We start from the raw sequence: 24,216 nt of genomic DNA, 5'->3' as shown, positions 1-24,216 counted from the left end.
ATGGAAGATCACTCAGGATGATCTTGGGAGTAGTTTCCCAGGTACATCTTCCTGAGCTAGACATATTGGCGAACATCTATGTTGACCGTAATTTTTTTCTCTAATATTAGGGACCTCCTACTGCTGTAAGGGAAAAAGGCGATGACCATTCTTGCTACTGACAGCTGAAAAGGGGCAATGTGCAGTGGATAAGCAGTTTGGAGTCCCATTTTAGAAACTGAATGGGTCAAGAAGTCCATGGTAAAAATCTGGCTCAGGAGCAACAGGATGTAAATTCACCTGGGGTAGGCACTTCTATGAGAGAAACAAAAAGACATAAGTGCTGAAGTAAGATTAATACAAAATAGCAGTTGTAGCATCTGGAACCTGTCCATGAATATCTTGAAAATGACAGAAATTAATAGTTGTTTACCAGGAGGCAGAAGACCTGAGAAAATGTCCCCCATAACAAGGCCTAACAAAGCCTAATAAGGCACTTTTTTTTGGGGGGGGGACATAAATCTTTAACGTTGTCAGAATTATCAGGAATGTAGACACAACATTTAGTTAAACTATTGTTAATGTCATCTGATTTTTGTAAAAATACCTTTTTGGCATAACCTCTGTGTTCAGTAAAGATCCTTTGTTACTTAGGATTAGATAATTATTTTAATAAACACTGATTATATCTTCCTGTGTAGGAGGTTAGGAAGATCTGTAGGCCTTAAACTGACTAAAAACTTCTGGCAGTTTTTAATTGATAGTTATCAGGCATTTTTGCCTAAGAATTTCTCTTCTGTTGTCTCCAGTCTTACTTATTTTGGGGGATGCTAACACTAGGGTACATCTTAAGTTACATTAAAATAACTGTTGTTTCTTTTTAAATGTCCAGGAATGGCTGTGCTTTGGTTTTAACTCTTTTGCTAGGTATTTAAGACCACGCTGGTCAAACTCACCTTGTTCCTATCTATTGGTAAGAGTCAGCTGAGTTTCCTTGGAGGACATTTTTTGGGGAACTTGTGAGCAGCACTTTAGCTCTGTTAGTGTCATCTGCATTAGGATGGGTCAGGGTCTTGCGGACCATATGGCTTCCATTGGAAGCATCAGGCATGTCTCCCTTTTTCAGTGACCCTCCTCTTTTGCAGCATGGACACTCATTGGCTTTCTGTTCTCCAGGGGTCTCATTAATCTCCCTTATGGGGAGGTTATGTGGCCCGGAGTTGCAAAGCTTTTCCCCCTGTCCTGGGTTCAGGCTGACTTAGAGGGCAAGAGCCAAATATTGGTTTCTTTGGCCCCTTTATTTTAACCTTAATATTTAAATTTGGCCTTAAATATCCAGCAAGTTATTTTTACCCATTTTAAAGTAAGAATGCTGGGCTTTAACTTTTACGTTTATAACTTTTACAGTTAATTTTTACATAACACAATATCCTTATTTTATTTATTAACTTATGTAATGCTGAAGATCTGCCTGAAGGAGAAGATGACACCTTAGCATCTACTCTATGATCCAATCACTCTACGCCAACAAGGCAGCTTGCAGACCCAGAGACCCCATTAGATTTTGGCTATAAAAACTCTCTTTTGCCAGGTCCTCCTCTCTTGCTCTCTCCTTTTTCTCTCACTTAACCTGTTTCTCATTCTCCCTCTCACTTTTTCTTTCCTTTCTCTTTTTCCTCTCTCTCTCTCTCTCTCTCTCTCTCTCTCTCTCTCTCTCTCTCTTTTTCTTTCTGTCTCTTTTGTGTTAATCAGACACTGTCACAGTAAAGGTCTCTTGGTTGCTCTAAGTGTAGTGGTCACATTTTTTTTAGTTATAATGAAAATACAAAGTGAAATTAACAATAGTAAAAACATATTTAGCTTTTATATAATTTTGAGCCTTTGCTGAGGTATACATTATATTTTTTATTTGAGATCACAGTAATTTTTCCAATAAAGTTAATTTTTGAATATAACTTTAAATTAACTGAAATGTGGCCTACTTTGACATGCTGTAAGGTGGGAGGCAGAGCCTTATCTCAGGTAAGGCAGGGTTCTTCACAATCTTAGGTAAAATATTTTAGTTTTAAAGTTGATCTTTGTCTCTCTTTTTAGATATAATTTTATAAAATTTACATATATTGTTTTCTGACTCTGTATGAATTTTAGTAGTACAATATGACATACATCTGAAACATTAATTAAGGAAAGGCTGAGAGCCCTTAACATATTTTTCCAGGTGGAAAAGTGGCAAAATGTTTTAAATTATTTAAATTATTAATCTTTAAAAAATTAGGCTCTCGTTCTGTCTCAGTTGGCTCAGTATTTGAGTATAGGAAAGCTGTTGATTTAATTTAACTTCTTTTCCTATTTATAATCCCATTAATTTCCTTTTTGCCTGATTGTCCTAGTTAGGGTTTCAAGGAACTAAATTGAATTGGAGTGGTGAGAGTGGACATCCTTGCCTTGTTCTTGATTTTAGAAGAAATGCTTTTGGTTTTTATTCATTCAGTATTATTCTGGATTGGATTTGTCATTGATAGCCTTTATAATTTTATGGTAAGTTCCTTTTGTTCATAGTTTCTCCAGCATTTTTAGCATGAAAAAGTGCTGGATTTTGCCAAAGACTTTTTTCTGCATCTATTGAGATGATTGTATGATTCTTGCCCTTAGTTCTATTTATATGGTGAATTACATGTATTGATTTGGATATGTTGAACCAAACTTGCATTCCTCAGTGAAACTCATTGGATCATCGTGTACTACTATCTTCCTAATGTATTTTTGAGTGAGGTTTGCTAATATTTAAATTAGGGATTTTTGCATCTGTTTTCTTCAGGGGTATTGGTCTTTAGTTGTTTATCTAGACATTGGTTAGGATCTTCCAGATTTTCCAGTTTATTGGAGTATATATCTTTAAAATGATTTCTAATGATCCTCTGGATTTCAGAATTATGTGTGTTGATGTCTTCTTTTTCATTTCTTATTTTGTTGATTTGGGTGTTGTCTGTGGTTAGTTTATCAATCTTGTTATCTTTTCAAAGAACCATCTCCTTGTTCCCTTTGTCCTTTGTATGTTTTTCTCTTAATTTCATTAATTTTGGCTCTGACCTTATTATTTCCTGTTTTCTATTGATTTTGAAATTAGTTTCTTCTTTTCTAGAGCCTTGAGGGGTAACATTAGATTGTCATTTTGGGATCTTTCTGATTTCTTAAATGTTGGCACTCAGTGCTATAAACTTTCCTCTTAGAAATGTCTTCATACTTTCACAGAGATTTTGTTATGTTGTATCTCTATTTTTATTTGTTTCTAAGGATTTATTTTATTTCTCCTGATATTTTCCATGACTCATTTCTCACTCAAAGTGTATTAATTAATCTCCATATTAGAATAATTTCTGCTTTATATCTTGTTATTGAGCTCTAATACATTCCACTATGATCTTACAAGATACCAGAGATTATCTCCCTGCCCCCCCCTTTTTAAAAAATATCTTGTTTTGTGTCCTAAAATATGAGCTGTTTTAGAGAAGGTTTCACATGCAGCTGAGAAGAAAGAAAATAAATTTGGTTTTTGATGGATGAAATATTTGATAGATGTCTGTTAGATCCATTTAATTAGTAGTATTTTTAGTTCTGTAGAGTCTTTACTTAGTTTACGTCTGGTTGACTTCTGTGTTGGTGAGATAGGTGTGTTGAAGTCACCCATTGTTTTTGTACTTGGGTCTATTTGATTCTTTATATTGAGAAAGTTTTATTCTATATACATAGATGAGTGTACACATTTGCAGTCATTATATCCTGTTTGATAATTCCCTAAACTAGTATGACGTGACCTTCCTTGTCTATTCTGATTAATTTTGGCTTGAAGTCTCTTTGTGAGATATTAGAATAGTTACTGCTGCTTGCTTTTGGTTTCCATTTGCATAGTATATCTTTCCCCATCATTTGTTTTACCTTTATCCTGTGAATGTCTTTGGTTGTAATGTGAGTCTCTTATAAAAAAATGTGTGACTGAGTCTTATTTTTTAATCGTTTGTGCCAGTCTGTCTTTTGACTGCATATTTTAGACCATTTACATTCAGTGTTATTATAGAGAGATTTTTTTTTTGTTCCCTGCCATTTTGAGTTGTTTCTAATGCTTAATTTAAACTTAATTCTTCTGTAATTAGTTATTATTCTAGTGAGATGTTTTCATATACTGGCTCTCATATTTATTTTTCTTCTGCATGAAAAATTTCATTAGGTATGTTTTATAATCCTGACTTAGTGGTTATGAATTCTTTCATTTTCTGATCACCATGGAACATTTTAATTGTAATTTCAACTTTGAAGAATAGTTTTGCTGGATAATAGTTTTGGTTGGTACCTGTTATCTTTAAGGGCTGACTATATATTATTTCAAGTCCTCTGGACTTCTAGATTCGGGGCTGAGAAATCAGTGGAGAGTCTTAATTGACTTCTGAATGTGACCTGCTGTTTTTCTGATGTGGCTTTTAAAATTCTATCTTTGTTCAGTATATTATGCATTTTAAATATAACATGTTTTGGAGAGGATCCTTTTTTATCTTGCCTGTTTGGAGTTCTAGTGTCTCTTGGAAAATCTTCTGATTGTTTCATTAAAAAGTTTTGTATTTCTTGGCGGGTGCACTGGCACATGCCTGTTATCCCAGCAGCAGCTGGGGAGGCTAAGGTGGGAGGATCACAGATTCAAAGCAACTTAGTAACGTACCAAGCAACTCAGTGAGACCCTGTCTCTAAATGAAATCCAAAATTGGGCTGGAGATGTGGCTCAGTGGTCGAGTGCCCTTGAGTTCAGTTCCAGATACTGATGCCCCCCTACCCCCCAGAAAAGTTTTGTATTTCTTTAGTTTGCATTTCAGTGTCTTCTACTATGCCAGTGATTCTTATATTTGGCCTCCAAATGTTATCCCTGATTTCTTTAATATTCCGTACATGGTCTCTAAACATCTTTTCTTTATTGTCAGTTTTATTTTCAATATTATATACTTTGTTTTCAGGGCCTAAGAGTCTGTCTTCTCTGTGGTCTAATCTGTTGGGTATGTTTCCAGTTGAATTTTAATTTGATTTATTGAGTCTTTCATTTCCAAGATTTGTGTTTTTTTTCAGAGTCTCTCTTTATTGAAATGATCTTTCACTTCCTGTATTTTCTCTCTAAGCTCATTTCTTTCATCTTTTAGTTCATTGAACACTTTAATTATGAACTTTCTAAATTCTTCATACAAAGTTTCCTCCACTGTGGTGTCAGGAGATCATTGATTGAAGTGTTACGGGCTATTTAATGTGGTTTGTTTTCTTGTTTTTTCATATTGTTTGTATGTCTCCCCACCTACTTGGGTGGTTATCTCTTCTACTTATAGGCATGGAATTGTTGAGTGTGCTTCTTTCTCTTAAGTGTCCCAAGATAAGTGAATATCCAAGTATTGATATACCATTCAATAGGTATCTTCTGTGCCCAGTATCAGCACCACTTTAAAAAAAGATACTAAACCTTATTAACTACAACCATTTCCAAGCAAAGCCATATACCAATAAACCTTAAGGCAGGGGTGGGGAATTAAAACTTACTGAACCATAGTTCCTCTAATCCAATTAAAATTGTTGTAATGTTCTTGAATAGGTTGAACAGTTATTAAAGCAACAAATTGCTTAATTAGTAATTAAATTAAATTCATTATTAAGGTAATAAAATTACTATTACATATATGGAGTAGTGCTTGAAAGAGGAAGAAGAGAAAATGTGGGCAAAGAAAAAAGAAAAAATAGAAAAAAGACAATAAGAAAAAGAAAACAAAATAGGAGGAGATTGTGACAGTTGCAGGAAGTACTGGAGGGAATGGAGGGAGTAAGAGGAGCAGTTATAAACTTGAGCTAGGAAAAGAAAGAATGATTCCAGTAAATGCTTTAAAACCTGATAAGAAATACAATCAATTGGGTCAAGGGCAGCAGTATGAATAATAAGGGAAACTCTATGAATTCAATATGTAAAGTAATATCTCTAAGATCAAAATTGGTATTAGAGTTGCTTTTGATATTCCCTGCCAAAGTGGGAGTTACTTACTCATGTCTTCCTGATTTGGATTTTATCAGAATTTGGAACCTTTACAAGATTCCCACCACTCCACAGCTTTACTTCTAAGTTTCCCACGGTGTGGAGGTTTTGATCATACCAGCCCTCCTCTGATATAGTTGGAGGAACTCCCCTCCTGTCTTTGGTGTGTGCAGGTACCTACTGGTTTTGTGTTGGCTTGGAGGAGATGGTCTCTAATTGTCTGTAACTTAACATCTAGGTTACTCCCTCTTAGGGGATACAGTTTTGCAAGCCCTTCTGAAGAAAAACTTTGGGTATCCAGGGCTGTCATAGCTAATGTGTGTTCCCCCACATACATTTCAGAATGTGTGGGGTATAGTGGTCTAAGGTAGAGAACTGTATTCTGGTTGATGTGCTGGATGGCTTATCAGGGGGTGTAGGACTTCTGCCTTCTCTAGCATGTGTAAGTTGCAGGTCAGTGGGCTTATATCTGGGTGCACTGTATGTTGGCTCATGTCTGTGGGTGCTCCTCTGTGAATCTCTTTGTGAGGATTGGGTTGATGTTCTCTGCTGGCTGCTTGGGCTTATCCTCAGAAAATGCCTGTTGTGGGTCTGTGCTTCTCTTTGGTCAGCTGTTCTTTCACTGCTTATTTCTGGGCTGTTGTGGAGTTGAGGGTTTCTGCCTAGATATCCTCTCTGCTACCACCTTGATTTTTGACAAGTAAAAATTGTATACAATACACTATATTTATATAAACATACACTGCTATATTCTAATTTTGCCACACCATATGCTGTAGTGTGCATGTATGTAATGAGAATAATTAGAATCTCTCTTGGTAATTTTTATGGATGCAATATATTATTTCAACTGTAATTACTACAGAGTACAATAGATCTCTTGGATCTTTTCTCCTATCTAACTGAACTTTTTAAACTTTAGCCACCATCTCCACATTTCCCCCACCTGAGTTCTAATTTCTTTTGAGTTTAGCAGATTATCTCATAAAGTTTGCACATTCTGAATTTCACTCAGTATTTCCTCATAGTTAGGTTTAAGTTAAAATGTTTTCTGGAGGCTACCAAATGGGTGGTGCTCTATGTTGTATTGGTATTTTATTATATAGCACTAAATATTAGGTTCTCTCACTTCTGGTGATGATAACTTTGGTCACTTGCTTAAGGTAGGGAATAACTGTGGGTATAATTTTAGCATTCTCTTAGAAACCTTACACACACACGCACACACACACACATGCACACACACACACACACACACACACACACAGTATAGCACACTCAGGTTTCATGGAACCAAAAAAAGAGCCTCCCCTAGTTTTGTCTCATTTTCTGCTCCCCAGGGGGAAGGGCTGGGGACGTCACTGTGCGCCATTGTTTGCTGTTTAGCAGTAAGGAGTCTCTTGGCATCTTTTCCAGGAACTCTATTTTAAGGTGTGTCTATGAAGTAATGATGGATTTTTAAATCCTGTGTGTGTTGTCCTGAACACAGTAGTCATTTTGGAAAGGGTTATTTATAACCTTTATTGAAATTCTCTTAGAATTTACATCAGAATCTGAGCTTATCTTTTGAATATCCTCAGCTATGACTCATCTTTATCCTGTGGGGGTGAATTTGATTTTCATAAATAGCAAAAGATCTTTCTGTGCCAAATCTTATGAAAAAGGTCATACTGTTTCAGGAAGAAGAAAAATATAACAACAAAAATAAAACTAATTTTCTTAAGAGGCTTGAGAACGTCACACATTTTACCAGTGTTATGAACAATGGACAGCATTGTTGGACCTTGTGTAGTGCTTCCTGAGGTGACTTCCTTAAAATCTAGCACTCATTCGCCTTTCTGAAGTCTTTGGTGTTTTGATCAATATACCTCAAACATATGCATACACACTGCAAAGCCTCATTTCTTTATATGTTAAATTGCAATTCAGTGACCACCTCCTTATATTTAATGAGGGTGTTTGGGTAGTAATTGTTGACTTTCCACTCTGTTAGTTGCTGTGGAGGAAAGATATGTAGAACTCAGCCATCGCCCCTTGGAATTGACTTTCTGAAACCTAGTAGGAGAGTTTGAACATGCATACAGTATCTTAACTGCCCTATTCAATAAAGTCTGTAATGAAACAATTTAAAACTGTGTATCTTGAGTTTAGAGAAAATAGTGTGAGTTCTGTCCGGCATCATGAAACAAGAATCTGTAAGTCTCAGTTGGCAAAGCCTACAAGGTAGTTCTCTGGCCACCCTTCTGACCTCAGTCCTGCAATTGCTCCCCTTGCTCACACACCGTGTTCCAAACATATTATTCACTTAGCAAACATTTGTTGAGCCCTGCAGTGATGTAGACATTGGAGAGGTAGCTGTGAACAAACAAGATCCTGCCACTGTGCACCTACCTGCTAGCACAGGAACAGTAGGCACAGCAGATGGCAGGTTGTGTCTTATGGCCAAAGTGCAAAGTTCTGTAGAACAAGAGAGGGGAGGGCAGCTGACGGTGGTGGAGGCATACACCGTAAAACACGGGTTCAGGGGATGCCTCATTGGGAAGGTAATATGGGAGTTAAGATAAATGCCTTCAGCAAATTAATCATACGGATCTTGGCAAAAGCATTGCTACAGAAATAAAACCCAGTCCAAAGGGCTTAGGTGGGAGAGTGTGCTGTTAGTATTCACTGCATCACCACCGCCATGGTAGGGAGGCAGAGGAGGAGTGTAGTGTTGGTGCTGTCAAAGAAGCAGTGGGGAAGAGGGAGAGATCATAGCGGTGTTTGTTACAGTACTGTCCCTTTAACCTCAGTGTGAAGGGGATGCACATGGATTTGTCAACAGAAGTGCAACATGCTCTTTAAAGTTTTAAAGCTTCATTGTGATCACTGTGCTACAAGGGGGCAATAACAGGGCAGGTTAGAAGGAGGATGCCTGTTCCTGCTAGAATCTGTGTGTGTTGTAGGCTGCGAACGGCTTGTTCTTGTGAACATAGGGATGTCATTGGACTCTGGGTGTCCCTCAAAGTTGGAGTAAAGGGAGTGTCTTGACAGATTGGATGGGAGCATAAACGAAAGAGAGATGCAGGAATGGCTCCAGGGATACCGACTGCAGTAACTGAAAAGGAAGTTTCCTTCTACCAAGACACAGAAAGTCAGATTTGGAAGATTGTTTCACACGTTCTTGGTTAAAACTCACAGTTGAATAACTAAGTGTAGTATTAGTCAAGCAGACCGTTATACCAATGCCAGTCTGGGCTGAAAATAAAAATGTGCGATTCATTTAGCATTTACTGACCTGGTCCAAAGGCATGCTGAAACTTACAAATGGACTTTGGCACAGACAGAGAAAACTCTCTTTAATTCAGGCTTGATGCATGGGGAAATACTTTCCTTAGAAGGTTAGCAGTTGCTGTGAGGAACCAAAACACCAAAAATTCCGAGGGAGGGCAACCATCTTCTTTAATCCAAAGAGCTGTGATCTCAAGAGGGCGAGACAAGTACCCATTGCTTTTTCTTTGTGGGTTTTCTTTCCACCCCTTGACCTTTGGCACTGGCATAGTCATTGGAAGTCCAAGACAAAGTAATGTAAATATAGCCCCAGTGTTCTGGCCAGAGGGCCCCCAAAGCAGAGCATCCCAGAGCACTGCACAGCACCAGAGAAATGATGAATAAAAGAGTCAGCAAAAATAAGTCTACAGTGTTGTTTTGCGAACCCCTGGACATTCACCCCTGAGCTGTGCCCATGTCTCTGCTAGTAGATGAGGCACTTTAAAGACTGCACCAGAAGTCAGGCCACTGCACACTCATGTATTATTAGTGAAAGGGTAGATCTATTGATCTGTCCCTCTGCCCCACAGCAGAATCTGGAAATAGATCCATAGGAGCGTGATCAGTTGATATTTGACAGGTACAGAGGGGCTTCAGGGGAGCAATTATGATATTAGAAAAATTGGGCAGCTACATGCAGAAGAATAATAAAAAGGAATCTTGATTTAAACATCAAACTTGTCCAAACACCAGCTCAAAATAGATCATAAATGTAATACTATACAATTTTTCAATCTTTGTGGAGTCACAGATTGACTCTTGTTCCCCAGTGTGTGAGACCAAGGGATGTGGTCTATTAGTAGGAACTCAGTATTACTGAATGAATGTATTTCTTCCCCTGAAGATGGCAGTGAACTTCAGAGTGGGTCTATAAAATACAATGCAGCATTAACATCATAGGAATAAGTTATTTAACTGCCAGTTTTCTTTGTAAAAAGTAGCTTTATTATTTTATATGTCCAAATTATATAATAAAATAATTGATGATTTTGATTCAGTTGCTTTTTATAATCTCAAATCGATGTGTCTGTTATTCTCATTTTAATTTTTTCTTGTTTTTAATAACTGGCATGTTGTGTTTTTAAAAAGAAGAATATTCATTTTTTGAGGTGCATGTTACTTTCCTTTTGGCCAACTGTGATTAAGATAACTTTATTTGCATTTTAATAGTCTGTAATGTTTGTTTTATGTATCATGCTAAATAGATGGTCTCAAGAATCACTTGAAGCACTATAGAACGCAGATGTCAAAAGCCTGTCCTTGCTGGGCCTCGTGGTGCATGCTTGTAATCCCAGTGGCTCAGGAGGCTGAGGCAGGAGAATCGTGAGTATCAAGCCAGTCTCAGCAACTTAGCGAGGCCCTAAGCAACTTAGCAAGACCCTGTCATGAAATTAAAAATAAAAAGGTCCGGGAATATTAAGTGCCCCTGGGTTCAATCCCCAGTACCAAACAAACAAACCAACAAATAAAACTATCCTTGTCTCAGAGTAAGTAAATAAAATATGTGGAAAGTTAATGAAAGACAGTAAATTAGTTTTCCCTGTAAATTAGGAATTGTGGAAGTTCATTTCTCTCATCCTTTAAAAATAAAATTGAATTCCCTTTTCCCACATCATCCATTTGGTGACTGATGTTTTAACTCTGCAGTGCCTGTAATGTGAAAAGGGGTGTGAGCTGTTCAGTCCTAGAGGCATGTTTTGGTGGTGTGTGCCCATGGGTGTTTCATCTGAGAACTTCTGTGCCTGGCCTCATGATGACAGGAACTCTCATTTGGAACAGTGAAATTAAGAGTCCTTTTCTTTCACTTATAGAAATTACAGGCACATATCAGCTTAGCTTTTCTCCACCTGTGAAGCACAGTAGGCACTCACTGCGGAACCTTCCCAGTGAGGTGCTCTGGGCTGGAGTCCTGACTGTCACAAAATTGTATGTCTTTAAGCAGATTATTTTTCCCTTTCCCACTGCTGCTTTTGTAAAACGAAGCTAATAATAATGCTCATAGAGTCGTGAGAACTGACTAGGACAGACATGTAAACTGCCTGTAACAGTAGCTGGCACATTGTAAAGATTAGCACTTGTTAGTTCCTAATTGGTGCTAGCTGTAATTTTTCTTCTTCTCAAATGCCTTTAACAAGTCATAAAGCTTTCCTGAGCTTTATTGTGTACTTGTAAAGCTTTAAGGAGGTATGGTTGACATACAATTAACCACATATGTTTTAGCATACAATTTGGTACTAAATGTTTTGATATATACACATGATACTATGTCTTTTGACATGTATACATCCATGAAATCATAGCCACAGTCAAAATAAAGAACATATCCACTCCCCACCCGCTGAAATTTTGTTATGAAACCACCGAACTACTTCTTGTCACAATACATTAGTTTTCATTTTCTAGAATTTTGTGTGATTATCATACATTGTGTAATCTTTTATTTGCCTGACTTCTTTCTCTTAAAATACTAATTTCTTCCCATTGCTGAATGGTATTGCATCTTACGGGTAGGCCACAGTCTGTCTCCTCACACATGGATAGGCATCTAGCTTATTTTCAGTTTTGGCTGTTATGAATAAGAGCTGCTGGGAACAGGATATGCACGAGCCTTCGTATGGATGTATGCTTTCAGTTACTAAGGGCCAGTGCCTAGGACCGAAATGGTTCCGCGTGGTAGGTGTGTGTTTGTACTTTTAATACACTACCAGTCTGGAGGTACATGCTGTGTTGGTGTTGGCAGCATGTGAGGATCTCGCTGGCAGCAAGGGAAGTCGGAGTTTCTTCACACATCCCTGTGGTTGCTGGGTGAGGTCAGTCTTTTTGATTTTAGTCTTTCTCACGGGAGGAGGGTATCTCACTGTGGTTGTAATTTGCATTTCCTTAATGTCTGATGGTATTGAGCTTCCTTTCTGTCATCTGTATTTCTTCTCTGGTGACATAGCTATTCAGATGTTTTACTTGTTTATTGGATTGTTTCAATTTTGAGTTTTGAGTTTCCTTATTTTGAGCATTATAAATACAAGTCCTTTATTCAGTATATGCTTCATAAATGTTTTCTTTCCATCTATGACTTTATTCTCTTAACTATGTCTTTCAAACAGCAAAAGATGTTGATTTTGACAGAGTCTAGTTTATCAGTTTGTTCTTTCACACATTATGTTTTTGGTGTGATTTCTCAGAAATTCTTGCCTAAAGTCACAAATATTTTTCTCCTATTTTTTTAGAACTTTTCTTGATTTGATTTAAATTTATATCTCTGATCCATTTTTATTCAGTTTTTGTATATGGTGTGAGGTATGGATTAATATTCTTTGTGCAGAAAGACAGTGCTTGTTCCAGCATCATTTGTTGTACCTTTGTTTAAAAAAAATGAAGTGTTTTTATAGGTGTGGTTGATAGCTGGACAGTTCTGTCCAATTATTTGTCTGTTTTAATACCAATACTATACTGTGTTGAGTACTGTAGCATTATAATCTTGAAATCAGGTAGTATTAGTTTTTCTACTTATTTGTCAAAGTTGTTTTATCTAATCTGGATCCTTCGTGTTTCTGTATGAATTTTGGAAGCAGCATGTCAATTTCTACAAAATCCTGCTGGAATTTTGATTGAGGTTACATTCAGTCTTTGTATCATTTTGTGGAGACTTGATATCTTCCTGACTTTTCAGAACCACAGTGTCTATTTTTGTTAGATCTTCTCAGCATTTTTTAATGTTCAGTTCTTGTCTGGCAGAATGTTCTGTAAATACAAATTAAGTTGGTTGACAGCATTATTCAGATTTTCTATGCCTTTCCTGGTTTTCTTTCCACTTATTCTGACAATTGTTGAGAGATCAGAATTTGAATTTCCAACTGTAATTGTAAACTCATCACCTTTCTCTTTGTAGTTCTGTTGTATTTGCCATATGTATTTTGAAGTTCTGTTAAGAGCACAGACATTTAGTTTGCTCACATCTCTTGGTGAATTGACCTTTGTATTATTTTTAAAATCATCTTTTTTCCCCCTTAGTAATGTTCTTTGCTTTTGAAAATCGGTGTCTGATATTCATATGGCCTCTGCAGTGTACGTTTGACTAGGATGGCCGGATGCAGCCCTTTCTAGTTCATTTCTGGGCTCTCCTCCCTATATTCTTAGTCTGTGTGTGTTTGTTAGTCAGCATACTGGTGAGCCTTGTTTTTTTAATCCTATCTCACAACCACTGCCTTTTATTTGGGAGATTCAAGTCATTTAAGTTTAATTTAATTATTCACATTGTTGTTTAAATTTCTCATTTTCTTATTTTTTTCTATTCCGTCTGTTTTTGTTCCTGTTTTCTTTTTGCTGTCATTTGGATTAATCAAATATTTTTATGATGCTGTGTTATCTTCATTGGTTTTTATACTATTCATTCTTATTTTGCTATTTTTTATTGTTTTAGGGTATTTACTGTACATCTTTAATTATGACAGTCTGCCATCAAGTGATAAACCATTTCATATGATAGTAAGTATTTCATTTTTTTCTCTGACCTTTATGTTACTGTTATTTTTGCATTTGACTTACATGTATACTGCACCATTATACCTTTGTTTGCATAGTTAATTATTCTTGAGAGATTTAAGTAATTAGGAAAAGTCTTATATTTTTACCTACATAATTATTGCCAGGTCTTTTTATTTCTCTGTGTAGACCATATTTCCCTCTGTTAACTTCTTTTCTGAAGTGTATGTTTTCTGGTGATAAACTTAGTGTTCTTTCTTTTTTTTTTTTTTTTTTTGATACTGGGGATTGAATCTGGGTGCTTCACCACTGAGCTGTATCCTAGCCCTTTTTACATTTTTATTTTGAGAGAAAGACTCAATACTCTTTGCCCAAGCTGGCCTTGAACTTGCAATCCTCCTGCCTCAGCCTCCTGAGTAGCTGGGATTACAGGTGTGCACTACTGTGCCTGGCTTAGACTCAGCTTTTGAATGTCTGAAAAAGTTTTTGTTTTACCTCTGTACTTGAAAATCTTTTTGCTAGATATGGAATTCTAGGTTGTCATTTGTTTTTCCTTTAGTTTTAAAGATGTTCTGTTGTCTTCTTTGTTGCATAGTATTTCCTGACAAGAAATCTTCTGTCATCCTCTTCCTTGTTCTATGTATATAACAGGCTTTTCTCTGTAACTGCTTTTAAGGTTTTAGTTCTCACTGGTTTTGAGCAATCTGAATCACAGTGGGCTTTGGTGTGGTGTTGCCGTGTTTCTTTTGCCTGGTGTTCATTGAGCTTCCTGAATCTCTGCTGCCTCTGTTGGTTCCCCTGGCCTCAGCAGCTTGCTGACACACTCAATGGTTCAATGCTCTGCTGAATCCTCAGGATTTCTAGAGTTTTATTCATCCCTGCCCTGCACCCTCCTGTCACATGGATCTCTTCTGACTCTCAGCTTCTTTTGAAGTGGAAAGGTCCACTGGCTTAGCTTAGTTTTTTCTTCTCTGGGTCCTGTCCCGGAAGCTCTCCACATCTCGAGGGGCAGACACTCACAGGGCTCACCTTGTTTTCTGCCTTTCAGGGGCCTTTTGGCTGCCCTTTGTTGCCTCAGAGTCCTGAAACCTGTTGTCTGGTTTTTCAGGCAGGAAGGTGAATCCAGCCTTTGCCACCCCATCTCCGCTAGAAGAGGAAGTGCTGTGGTTTCTTAACTGAATAAAGACACTTTACTTTAGTTGCATTTTCTTTCCCAACTGACCGCTTAGACTTACCACTATTAATTGGTAACATTGTTGTTATTATTATTATTATTATTATTATTATTATTATTATTATTAAGACCAGGCACTACTTTCAGTGTCACAAAGGTGAAATTAAATTTAAGAGTGATAATCTTAACAGGAATTTGATATGAGTAAAGCACCACCTTTCCTTTGAAACAGACTTTTCAGCTTTTACAGTTGTCACTCAGAAGTGAGTACCATCTGTCAAAATTACAGAGAGATATAGAGAGATGGAAATGGATCAGTGTTCCTGTTTCATGTCTGTAAATTGGATTTTATAAAATGGGCTTTTTGCTACCTATATGATTATGCTGTGAAATTAGAATGTATTTTTATATTCAAGTATCCTAACTTCCCTTTTGTTTATATTTTCATGTGAAGTTGGAACTTTACAAATTGTGCTTGGACCTTGTGGTTACTAAACATGGAAACCTTCTGTGGCCACTCTGTACCAGTAGTTGCTTCTTTTATTTTCCTGCGCTTCCTTCCTTTGACTTATGCCTTTTCCTCTCTTTCCTGACACCTTTCCATTTGGAATGCACCTACTCCATCTACCGTGTCCCCTCCAGTGGGATAATATTAAGCAACCCACTCCTAGAGCCGAAGTTCTTTTGCCAGCTATGATAACTTTAGTAAGGAAGCAATGGTGTTACTGTAAAAATCACTCCTAGAGAATTTGAATGCACAAGTAAGGTTGCTATTTTCTTTTAAAATGAAAATATATAAATAATAGAAGTATACATCAGAAATGGAAGATTATTTGGGAAAATTTAAAATTTAATCAATCAGTAATTGAGGGATTTCTTAAAACCAGTTGACTGTGTTGCCTTATGTAACTTTATTTTGATTCATATTGTAAGGAAATATTAAACCCAATAAGTAGTAATTATTAATGTTTTGAAACTTGTCATTTATTTTTTTTTAAATTTGTCCACTGGTATATTAAGACATATAAACATGAATTTTCTCCTGAAATACAATTATATTATAATTCCCTTCTGCAATTTGATGTTTTTGATAATAATGATACATTTTAGAAATTTCTCCTTCCTGTTTTACTTGTAACTAATGGAAAACTTTTAGTGCTTCAACATGAAATCTTCTGGTTTTCAGTTTGATATATGCTTCCTTAATTCCTTAATTGTTAATGAAATATGACATATTGATAATGTTAAAATTTTGATATCTGAATTCCTTAGATTTTCTTTTGAAAGATTTTGACTTTCCTGGAATGAATTATTAATTAGTCATGATATGTTATTCTTTCATACTAAATTCTAATTCTGCATTCTATATTGTACCTATATTGGAATGGCATTTCATGGATTAATTTTTATAGATGAGATTAAAGTTTTGTTTTGTATGTTATCTTAGCAACATAACCTTTAAATATTAGTATCTAAAAAAGTACTTAGAAGACTTATTATCTCCTCTCTGGCATACTGGAAAGTAATACTGGAATCACCATTTCTTGAAGTTTTTATATTAAATTTATCTGTGTGTGTTGGTACATTTTAACATTTAAAAATTCCCTTTAATAACTGGTATTTCTTGGGAAATATGGTTTGCACAGACTTCCCAGAAGTATTAACATTGACTTGTAGTTGTTTTCTTACATTTCTAGAGATTTCCTCTCATGTTTGACTGTCTTCACTAATTCCTAGAAATAGCTCTTATATTGCCTTTTTAAAAAATTGCATTCTTGGGACTGGGGATGTGGCTCAAGCGGTAGCGCGCTTGCCTGGCATGCATGCGGCCCGGGTTCGATCCTCAGCACCACATACCAACAAAGATGTTGTGTCTGCTGAGAACTAAAAAATAAATATTAAAAATTCTCTCTCTCTCTCGTCTCTCACTCTCTCTTTAAAAAAATGCACTCTTTCTCTCTCTTCAAGTTTATGATTTTTTACTTATATATTCTGCCTTTTCTTTTCTTGGTGTTTTCATTCCCCTTTTAGTAACTTAGCAATTTAAATATTTAATTAGTTTGTATTCATTTTTTTGATGAAGGCATTTGACTGTATTTTAAGCCAGCTTCAGCTATTTTCCTTTCATTTTTATATGATACTTTTTATTTTTCAATTCACATTTTTATTCTTATTTAATTTGTAACATTTAGATGCTTTTGGTATTTCCTCTTAATATTTCTATATTACTAGAACATGTTAGATTGTGCTTTCTAGAGCACTATTTTTAGGAAGTGATTGCAGTTTCATTTTTGTATAATTGCATTGGCTAGTTTTCATAAATATATTTTGGGGACTTTGAAAAGAAATATTCTTTTTGATTACATAGTTTTTGGTGCCTGATATATGATATATTTATTATGGTTTTATCCAGTTTATCCTCATTTTGTGTTTCATAATTTGAATTTTTCTTTAGATGTGGTACTGTTAGAGTCAGCCAGTAATCTTTATTGAGTTTCTCAAAAATGATATCGAATTGCAGTTACATGTTTCTGGTTTTTTATCATTTGGAAAACAAATCAAAAACAAATTTATTACAGTCACATTACTGTGTAGATAAGGATAGGCCCCAGTAATGAGAACTCACATTGATAACAGTTTACATATGCAGTATTCACTTTCATTCAGTAGTAACTATTTTTTGAAAGTGAAGCAATAAAATGTTGAAATTTTTTTATGCAAATCTACTGATTCTTGAATTTTTTTTTCAAATATTGAAAACATAAATAACCTTATAAGAGCTAGTGCTAACTTATGGGGTGTGTAAAGGAAATTCATAAGTTGATATTGGCTCAGGATATTATTTTTGTCCTTGCATGGAAAAATTATTTAAAACTCTTAATGCATGACGGTGCTTTAGGAAGCTATTTCAGTACTAGCCTCAAAGGACAGATTACTATTTTTTTCCCACCCTAATAAACTAGGTCACTGGTTTTGGGCACATTTCCATAGTGTGAGATTTATTTGATGTTCAAGGGTGCTGTCTAGAAATAGTGATGCAATGTCAGCAAGGCCATTTTTCATTTCATGAACATAATTTCCAGTGCCTTGAATTAATTTATTCTTCAACCTGTTAATTACTTAGTCACTGTTGTTTCAGATATGGAAAAAGCGAGTGGAAGTGGCCATTGTTACCAAGTTACGTAATGAGTTATGGAGTTCCTGTTCAGTTTAGGTTTAAATTTGAAAACCAAGTGGTTGAAATTTTATGAAACCCAAGGAACAACTTTCTACTTGACACTGTGATAGTATTTGTTGCCTCAAGTGACTGCAGATACTCATCTAATCACCTGAGTGTTTTGTTGGATTACATTTTCCTATGGGCAACTTTATGCTCAGAGAAATTCTCTATTCTGCTCACCAGCCAGAAACAAGTACCTGAAAAACACAAATAACCATAATGCTTCTCTAAAATTAATTATTTATAGGTCCTATAATATTTAATATCTAAAACAAACTGTTTTAATTTAGTTATGTATCAGTTCAGTGTTTCAAAGAGAGATGAAGAAAATATGAATCACTCAAAACCACTAGCCTCGTTTGGTGTTTCGAGGACCAGGAGCTGGGCTCTCTGGGTCTCATTTCTTGCTCTGTAGCCTTGGGAAAGTGACTTGACTCTCTTGAGTTTTGTTCCTTAAATCTGTAAGTGTGAGTGGCCTTGTGTAATTTATAGTGTACTGTGAGGATGATGGGAATGAATGCATGCACAAAGTTTTGAAAGGATTCTGGTAGATAATTACCACCATCTCTGGGGGCAGTAGTAGTAGTCCTTGTTATTATTGCTGTGAGCATGTTAGTCCTTTATGGATATCCCCCAACCACCTACTCCCTTTGCCATGCCTGTTCCTTCCTTGTCTAATAAATTGTTACTGTCTTCTGTGTGGTTAGGATACCTAGTTTTGTTAATTCCCCTGAGGATAAATTTTTAGAAATTTGGCCTAATTTTTAACTATTCAGGAGATATAATTCTCACAGGATGGGCCAGTCAGCCTTACCTGAACATAATTAATAGGAACTTTTCTAAACTAACAGTAAAGGGTAAAGCTTGGTAAGGGAAATTACAGATTTGGGCCTTTTATGTGTTTCCTTTTCTTGTTTAATAGATACTTTTCTTCCTTGTTTGTCTAAAGTTCATTTTCATCTTATTATTGTTAACCTCTGTAATGATTTATCTAATGTTAATCAGGTCCTGAATTATCCAGAAATTTATGTTGAGTGCCAATCTAATGTTTATTTTGTTCTCTTAATTTTTATACACTTGGTTTTTTCAGCTATAAATATTTTGCTGGTTATTTCTTTCATAAACTTTACAACTACTTTTGGGATTCAGTGGAAAATAAATATTATAAAATCTGGAAAGGTTTAGAATTTTTGTGCAAGTGCATTAAGAACAAGTCATTTGGTTTTTGAAATAAGAACCTCATGACATCCTGTCCTTCTGCAGTTTGCAATTACATCTCTTTGCTGGTCTGGTGGTGTCAAGGATGTGTTGTCATGGCACTTGGTGTGAGAGAAGGGACTTACTCTGGTGTCAGCAATATCTAGCTCAGTGCTTGTTAAATGATAGGTGCTTAGTAAATGTTTGTTGAATAAAATGAGATGATTTTACTTTTTAATTTTGTAGTTTCTAGGATTTTTCGGAGGCATACCCAAAAATTATGTTTACATGTTTGGATTTGTTTTTACTTATAATAAGTGTGTTTTACACAGGCACATTTTGTTGCTTTTGTTGTAGTTTGATTGTTTTTAAGTAGGCCTGGTTTCTATGCCCTTTATTGACCTAGGATTTGGTAGCAACTGTTTTCCTGTTGTAACATACACCCTGAGAGAGTCCTTCATTTGTGGTCCTCAATTGATCCTTGCTGAAGAAAGAAACAGATTGTCTTTCTTAAGCTCAAGCACACCTGGCCAGCCCTTTTACAAGCTCTGAGACAGAGGAAAGAAAACAGATGAATATTCAGGAGTTTTTTGTGGCTACATAAAATTAAAGGGGCAAAAAGCATTACTCATAAGAATTCAGACCCTTTTAAAATGCAAACCACTGAATTTTCATGAGTGAGTGATTGCTCTGGAACTAGAGCCACCCGCCTCCCAGTGCCTGTTATTTGGGTCTCTGTGTAATTATTATTTGGCTGATTTGACTCATGAATGTACACATGACTCAAGAACACATAAAGATAGAGGAGGTTTAAAAATATTTCAGTTTGATACCTTTATTCTGTATAACCTTAGTTTAAGTGTAATCTGTTGTTGTTGTTGATGTTATTGTTTTGGGTACTGGGGATTTAACTCAGGGGCACCTTATCAGTGAGCTGTGTCCCAAGCCCTTTTTTAAATTTTTTATTTTGTGACAGGGTCTTGCTAAGTTGCTGAGCCCGGCCTCAAGATTGTGATCTTCCTGTCTCAGCCTCTGGAGTTTCTGGGATTACAGGCACACACTGCCACGCCCAGTTGATATTTCAGAAATTCTAAATTGCTATGAATATATGTGAAATGTAGCGTATTAGTTTTTCAACAATTCTTAAAAACAGTGCTTACTAGTATCCACTTACTTAACCAACACTTTGGTACTAGTCAGTTGTAGTGGAGTCTTTATGTCCTGCTGACTTTAGGAGAGAGTTGCTTTACAGGCAATGCTAGGAAGGGCTTTCTCTTTGGTGAAGGGTATGATGAACCCTCATTTCATTTTCCTTTTTGATTTTTGGCCTTGCCGTCATCGGGAGTCCTCTTTTCACGTCTCTGAGTCCCTGTTGTACAGTTTGTGTGGCTGCTCACTGATTCTGGCAGCCTTTGCCCAGTCCAGGGGAGCCGCTCTGCCGCAGTGCTGGTCTGCAGCAAGCTTCTCACCAGAGGCTGGCCTCTCTGGTGTGGTTTGGAGCTGTGATCCTTGTTTGTGGTGTCTCTTGGTTCCTGCCTGGTTTCATTTTTTGCTTTTAATTGGTGCTGATTGTACATAATGGTGGGATTTTTTGTTACACATTCATACATGCACACAATATAACAATATAATTTGGCCGATATTCCTGCCTGTTTTTTATAATGTATTTATTTCTTCAGCATTTATGGTAATTCTTGCTGCCACCCAAAACCCTTTTAGTTAATTCCTTTTCTGTGTAAATCAGCCAAAGTTCGTTCCCATTACTAGCAGCTCAGAAGAGTGGCTGACGGAGTCATGGACTGTTGTCCTGATTCGACATCAGTGAGTACATTGATACTCAAGCACAAGTGTTGCGCACTCGAATTTTGCTTTCCTTTGGAATGTGTTCTGTGCTTAGTAGATCTTTTTTCTGTGAAGAATTATTTTGGGTTTCTAGGTCTGGGAGATACATCTCTCTTGGGTATGTTATTTTTGTCCCAGACCCTTGTTGTAGTGGCTAGAAACTTGGCAGTGAACAAAGGTGACAGAAACTTTTGAAAAGCCTTCTTGGAGCTTGTATTTGAGGAGGCAGACAGATAAATAATCTAGGTAATATGCTAGATGGTGCTAATTGTGGTGATAAAAAAGAAGGGGAGAAAGAGTGTGGACCAAAAGGCCCTCAGATTGGGGGGTGGTCTAGAAGGATCTAATAGTCTCAAGACAGAGGTGGTAGAGTGCTGGGCCCTGCACCTGTTTCTTCTGAGTGGGTCTGGGGGCCAAGGAAGGAACAAGGCTGACCCAGTGTCCTCATGGCCTCTGTCTCCCGCTCACTGACTCCTTAGGTCATTGATGCAGGAACCTGACTGGACCTGTAGAAGGAGCATTTTAAAACACCAGCTATAGCCAGAGAAACATGGGGCCAGTAGTAAAATTAAACATGGATTTGCTGTAGGATGAGGTTTAAAGGTACATTAGAATATAAGAATTAACATTGTACATACTATAAAAATTTAAATCTGGACCATATTTAGTTATCTTAATGTCTATTTTAGTTGTGATACCACATACAAAGAATGTGTAAGAGAACTAGATTTTAGAATAATTTAATCTCCAGGGGAGCTGCTGTTGTATTTTCTTATTTAACACATACAAGAATTTGATACTTGATATGCACTAATGCTGCTGTGATATATGCTGGAAAGTCTAGGTTTTGTAGAAAATTAGAAGCATATTGGAGATTTTTGTATTTCACTATCAAAGGACTAATATTTTATTATATGCAAAAGCTATTCATATATTTGTTGTAATTGCCATAGAGAAAGTCCTACGGAGCATCAGTTGGGTCTTTCCTCACCTATGCTTCTCACTAAATGCCTTATGACTGAATATTTATTTTCGTCAGTGTGAATATTAAAGGAAAGCTAAACAGAAGCAATCTTAATATCATGTTGATTACATTCCAAGAAAGAAAAAAAAAAAAAAAAAGAAATGGCAGACATTAAGCCTGAACGCCATTTGCTATTATTACTCTGTGTGAAATATAACTGGTAGCTGTCAAGATTTGATTGAAATTTACTGAAGGTTGACACCAGCTGCATTCATTGTCTCTGCAAGCAAATGCACATACCACAGTTACCATTTGGAAGCTTGCTCTTTCTGTTTAATTTGTTGTAAAGTATTTTTTGATTGAGTTTGGATGATTGCTGCTGTAAGTTCAGATTTATTTTTTGCTTCATTTCCAGCAGACAAAAGTCCTTTTAGGGGGCTGTGGCTGCGGCTCAGTGGTAGAGCGCCTCCCTTACACGTGTGAGGCACTGGGTTCAATTCTCAGCACCACATAAAAATAAATGAATAAAGATATTGTGCCCATCTACAACATATATATATATATATATATATATATATATATATATATATATATATATATGTAAATATATATGTACATATTTGTGTGTGTATATATATATATACACACACACACATATAAACTCCTTTCAGCTGTATTCTGAATATGCATTTAACAGTGATATTTCTAAATTGTATAATACTGAACATTCATAGGAGGGAAGATTACAATACTATTTTTAAAGACCCCCCTCCCCCCATGCTCACCTTTGATACCAAGTATTGAACCCAGGGATGCTTAACCACTGAGCCATATCCCAAGCCCCTTTTAATTTTTTATTTTAAGGCAGGGTCTTGCTAAGTTGCTGAGGCTGACACTGATTCTCTTGCCTTAGCCTTCCAAGTCACTGTGATTGCAGGCATGTACCACTGTGCCCGAACTAAAGAAGCACTTTTGATCTATGTTTGTAATTAAGATTTATATAGCTTCCTTTCTTGGACAATATTTAACTAATTCTAGATACAGGGATTCCAATTTATATATTAGTGTTTTTTTTTTAAGGCTCCATCAAAGTGATGAATACCAGTTTGTGAGTTTACTTGGATTGTGCACAAGTGTATTTTGGTGGTTGAATAACTACAGTGTTTGATCTGATAGGCACTGCATGTGGCACCAGGCAGGCTGTACCAGCCTGTCAAATATTGATTCTTTTTCATGTTGATTGCAGTACAAATTGAATGAATGTTCTGAAGGCCAAGCAGAAGTTGTTTATTCTTTTATTGCCCTACAAGGATTATGTATTTGAGTCTGACAGGAGCCAAGAAAGTATGAATGTGGTTTAAAGTTATCTAATACTTACACTGAGAAATATTTCAGTATTGCTGGACTGTTGAGGATCTGCAGTAGACTTTTTTGGGGGTTTGGCAGCCCAGCTTTTGTCTCCCTTCCTGAAAACACCCCAGTTTCTACAAGAAGAAGCCATGGATTGTTCTTACTGGGGTGTGGGCCAGAGCCCCTTCTGCCTCTTCTGCCCTTGGATGGGACCTGCTTGTCTCTATCTGATCCTTTCTAAAGAGCTTTCCTCTAGTAGGAGGTAGAGGTGGCAGGAGCTGTGGGGGGATGTCTCTGTGGGGACACTCTGGCCCTTCCCTTGGGCACTGACAGGCTACTTGTGTTAGCTGTTAGCTTTTAGAGCTTCCCTGTGATTCTGCCTGAGAATCTTCTGAAAATCTCTTTTTCCTCATGCTAACCAGAGTTGATTTGAGTTGCTTATGAACTTCACAAGAACTTTAATTGGCTCTAGAAATATAGCCTTAAAATCTAAAATGAAACTTAGTAAAACTGTCCCCTGCTGGCTCACATGATACAGTTTGATGCCAGTTTATACTCCACTGTGGGTGGTGGTTCTTCCACTGGGCCTGTGGACCCAGCCAGGTGGCACTTTTTTCTCTTTGTAGTGGGTGTTGAACATGTGGTTTGTG

At 36.6% G+C, this 24,216-nt stretch overlaps 1 protein-coding gene across 1 annotated transcript in view; it reads left to right on the top strand.

The window, feature by feature from the left end:
- LOC308641556 (methylglutaconyl-CoA hydratase, mitochondrial-like) overlaps nucleotides 1–24,216 on the top strand; it is a gene marked incomplete at both ends in the record, with an annotated part of 82,966 nt that overhangs the window by 30,563 nt on the left and 28,187 nt on the right. The window contains one exon of the mRNA XM_081280225.1: nucleotides 13,758–13,822. Within this exon, the coding sequence (XP_081136351.1) occupies nucleotides 13,758–13,822 (65 nt within the window). The remainder of the gene's footprint in view (nucleotides 1–13,757; nucleotides 13,823–24,216) is intronic.

Source organism: Spermophilus citellus (genome assembly GCF_964194105.1).
Source record: "Spermophilus citellus genome assembly, chromosome: 2".
Lineage (NCBI taxonomy): Eukaryota > Metazoa > Chordata > Mammalia > Rodentia > Sciuridae > Spermophilus > Spermophilus citellus.
This window is presented reverse-complemented; position numbering and strand designations above follow the sequence as displayed.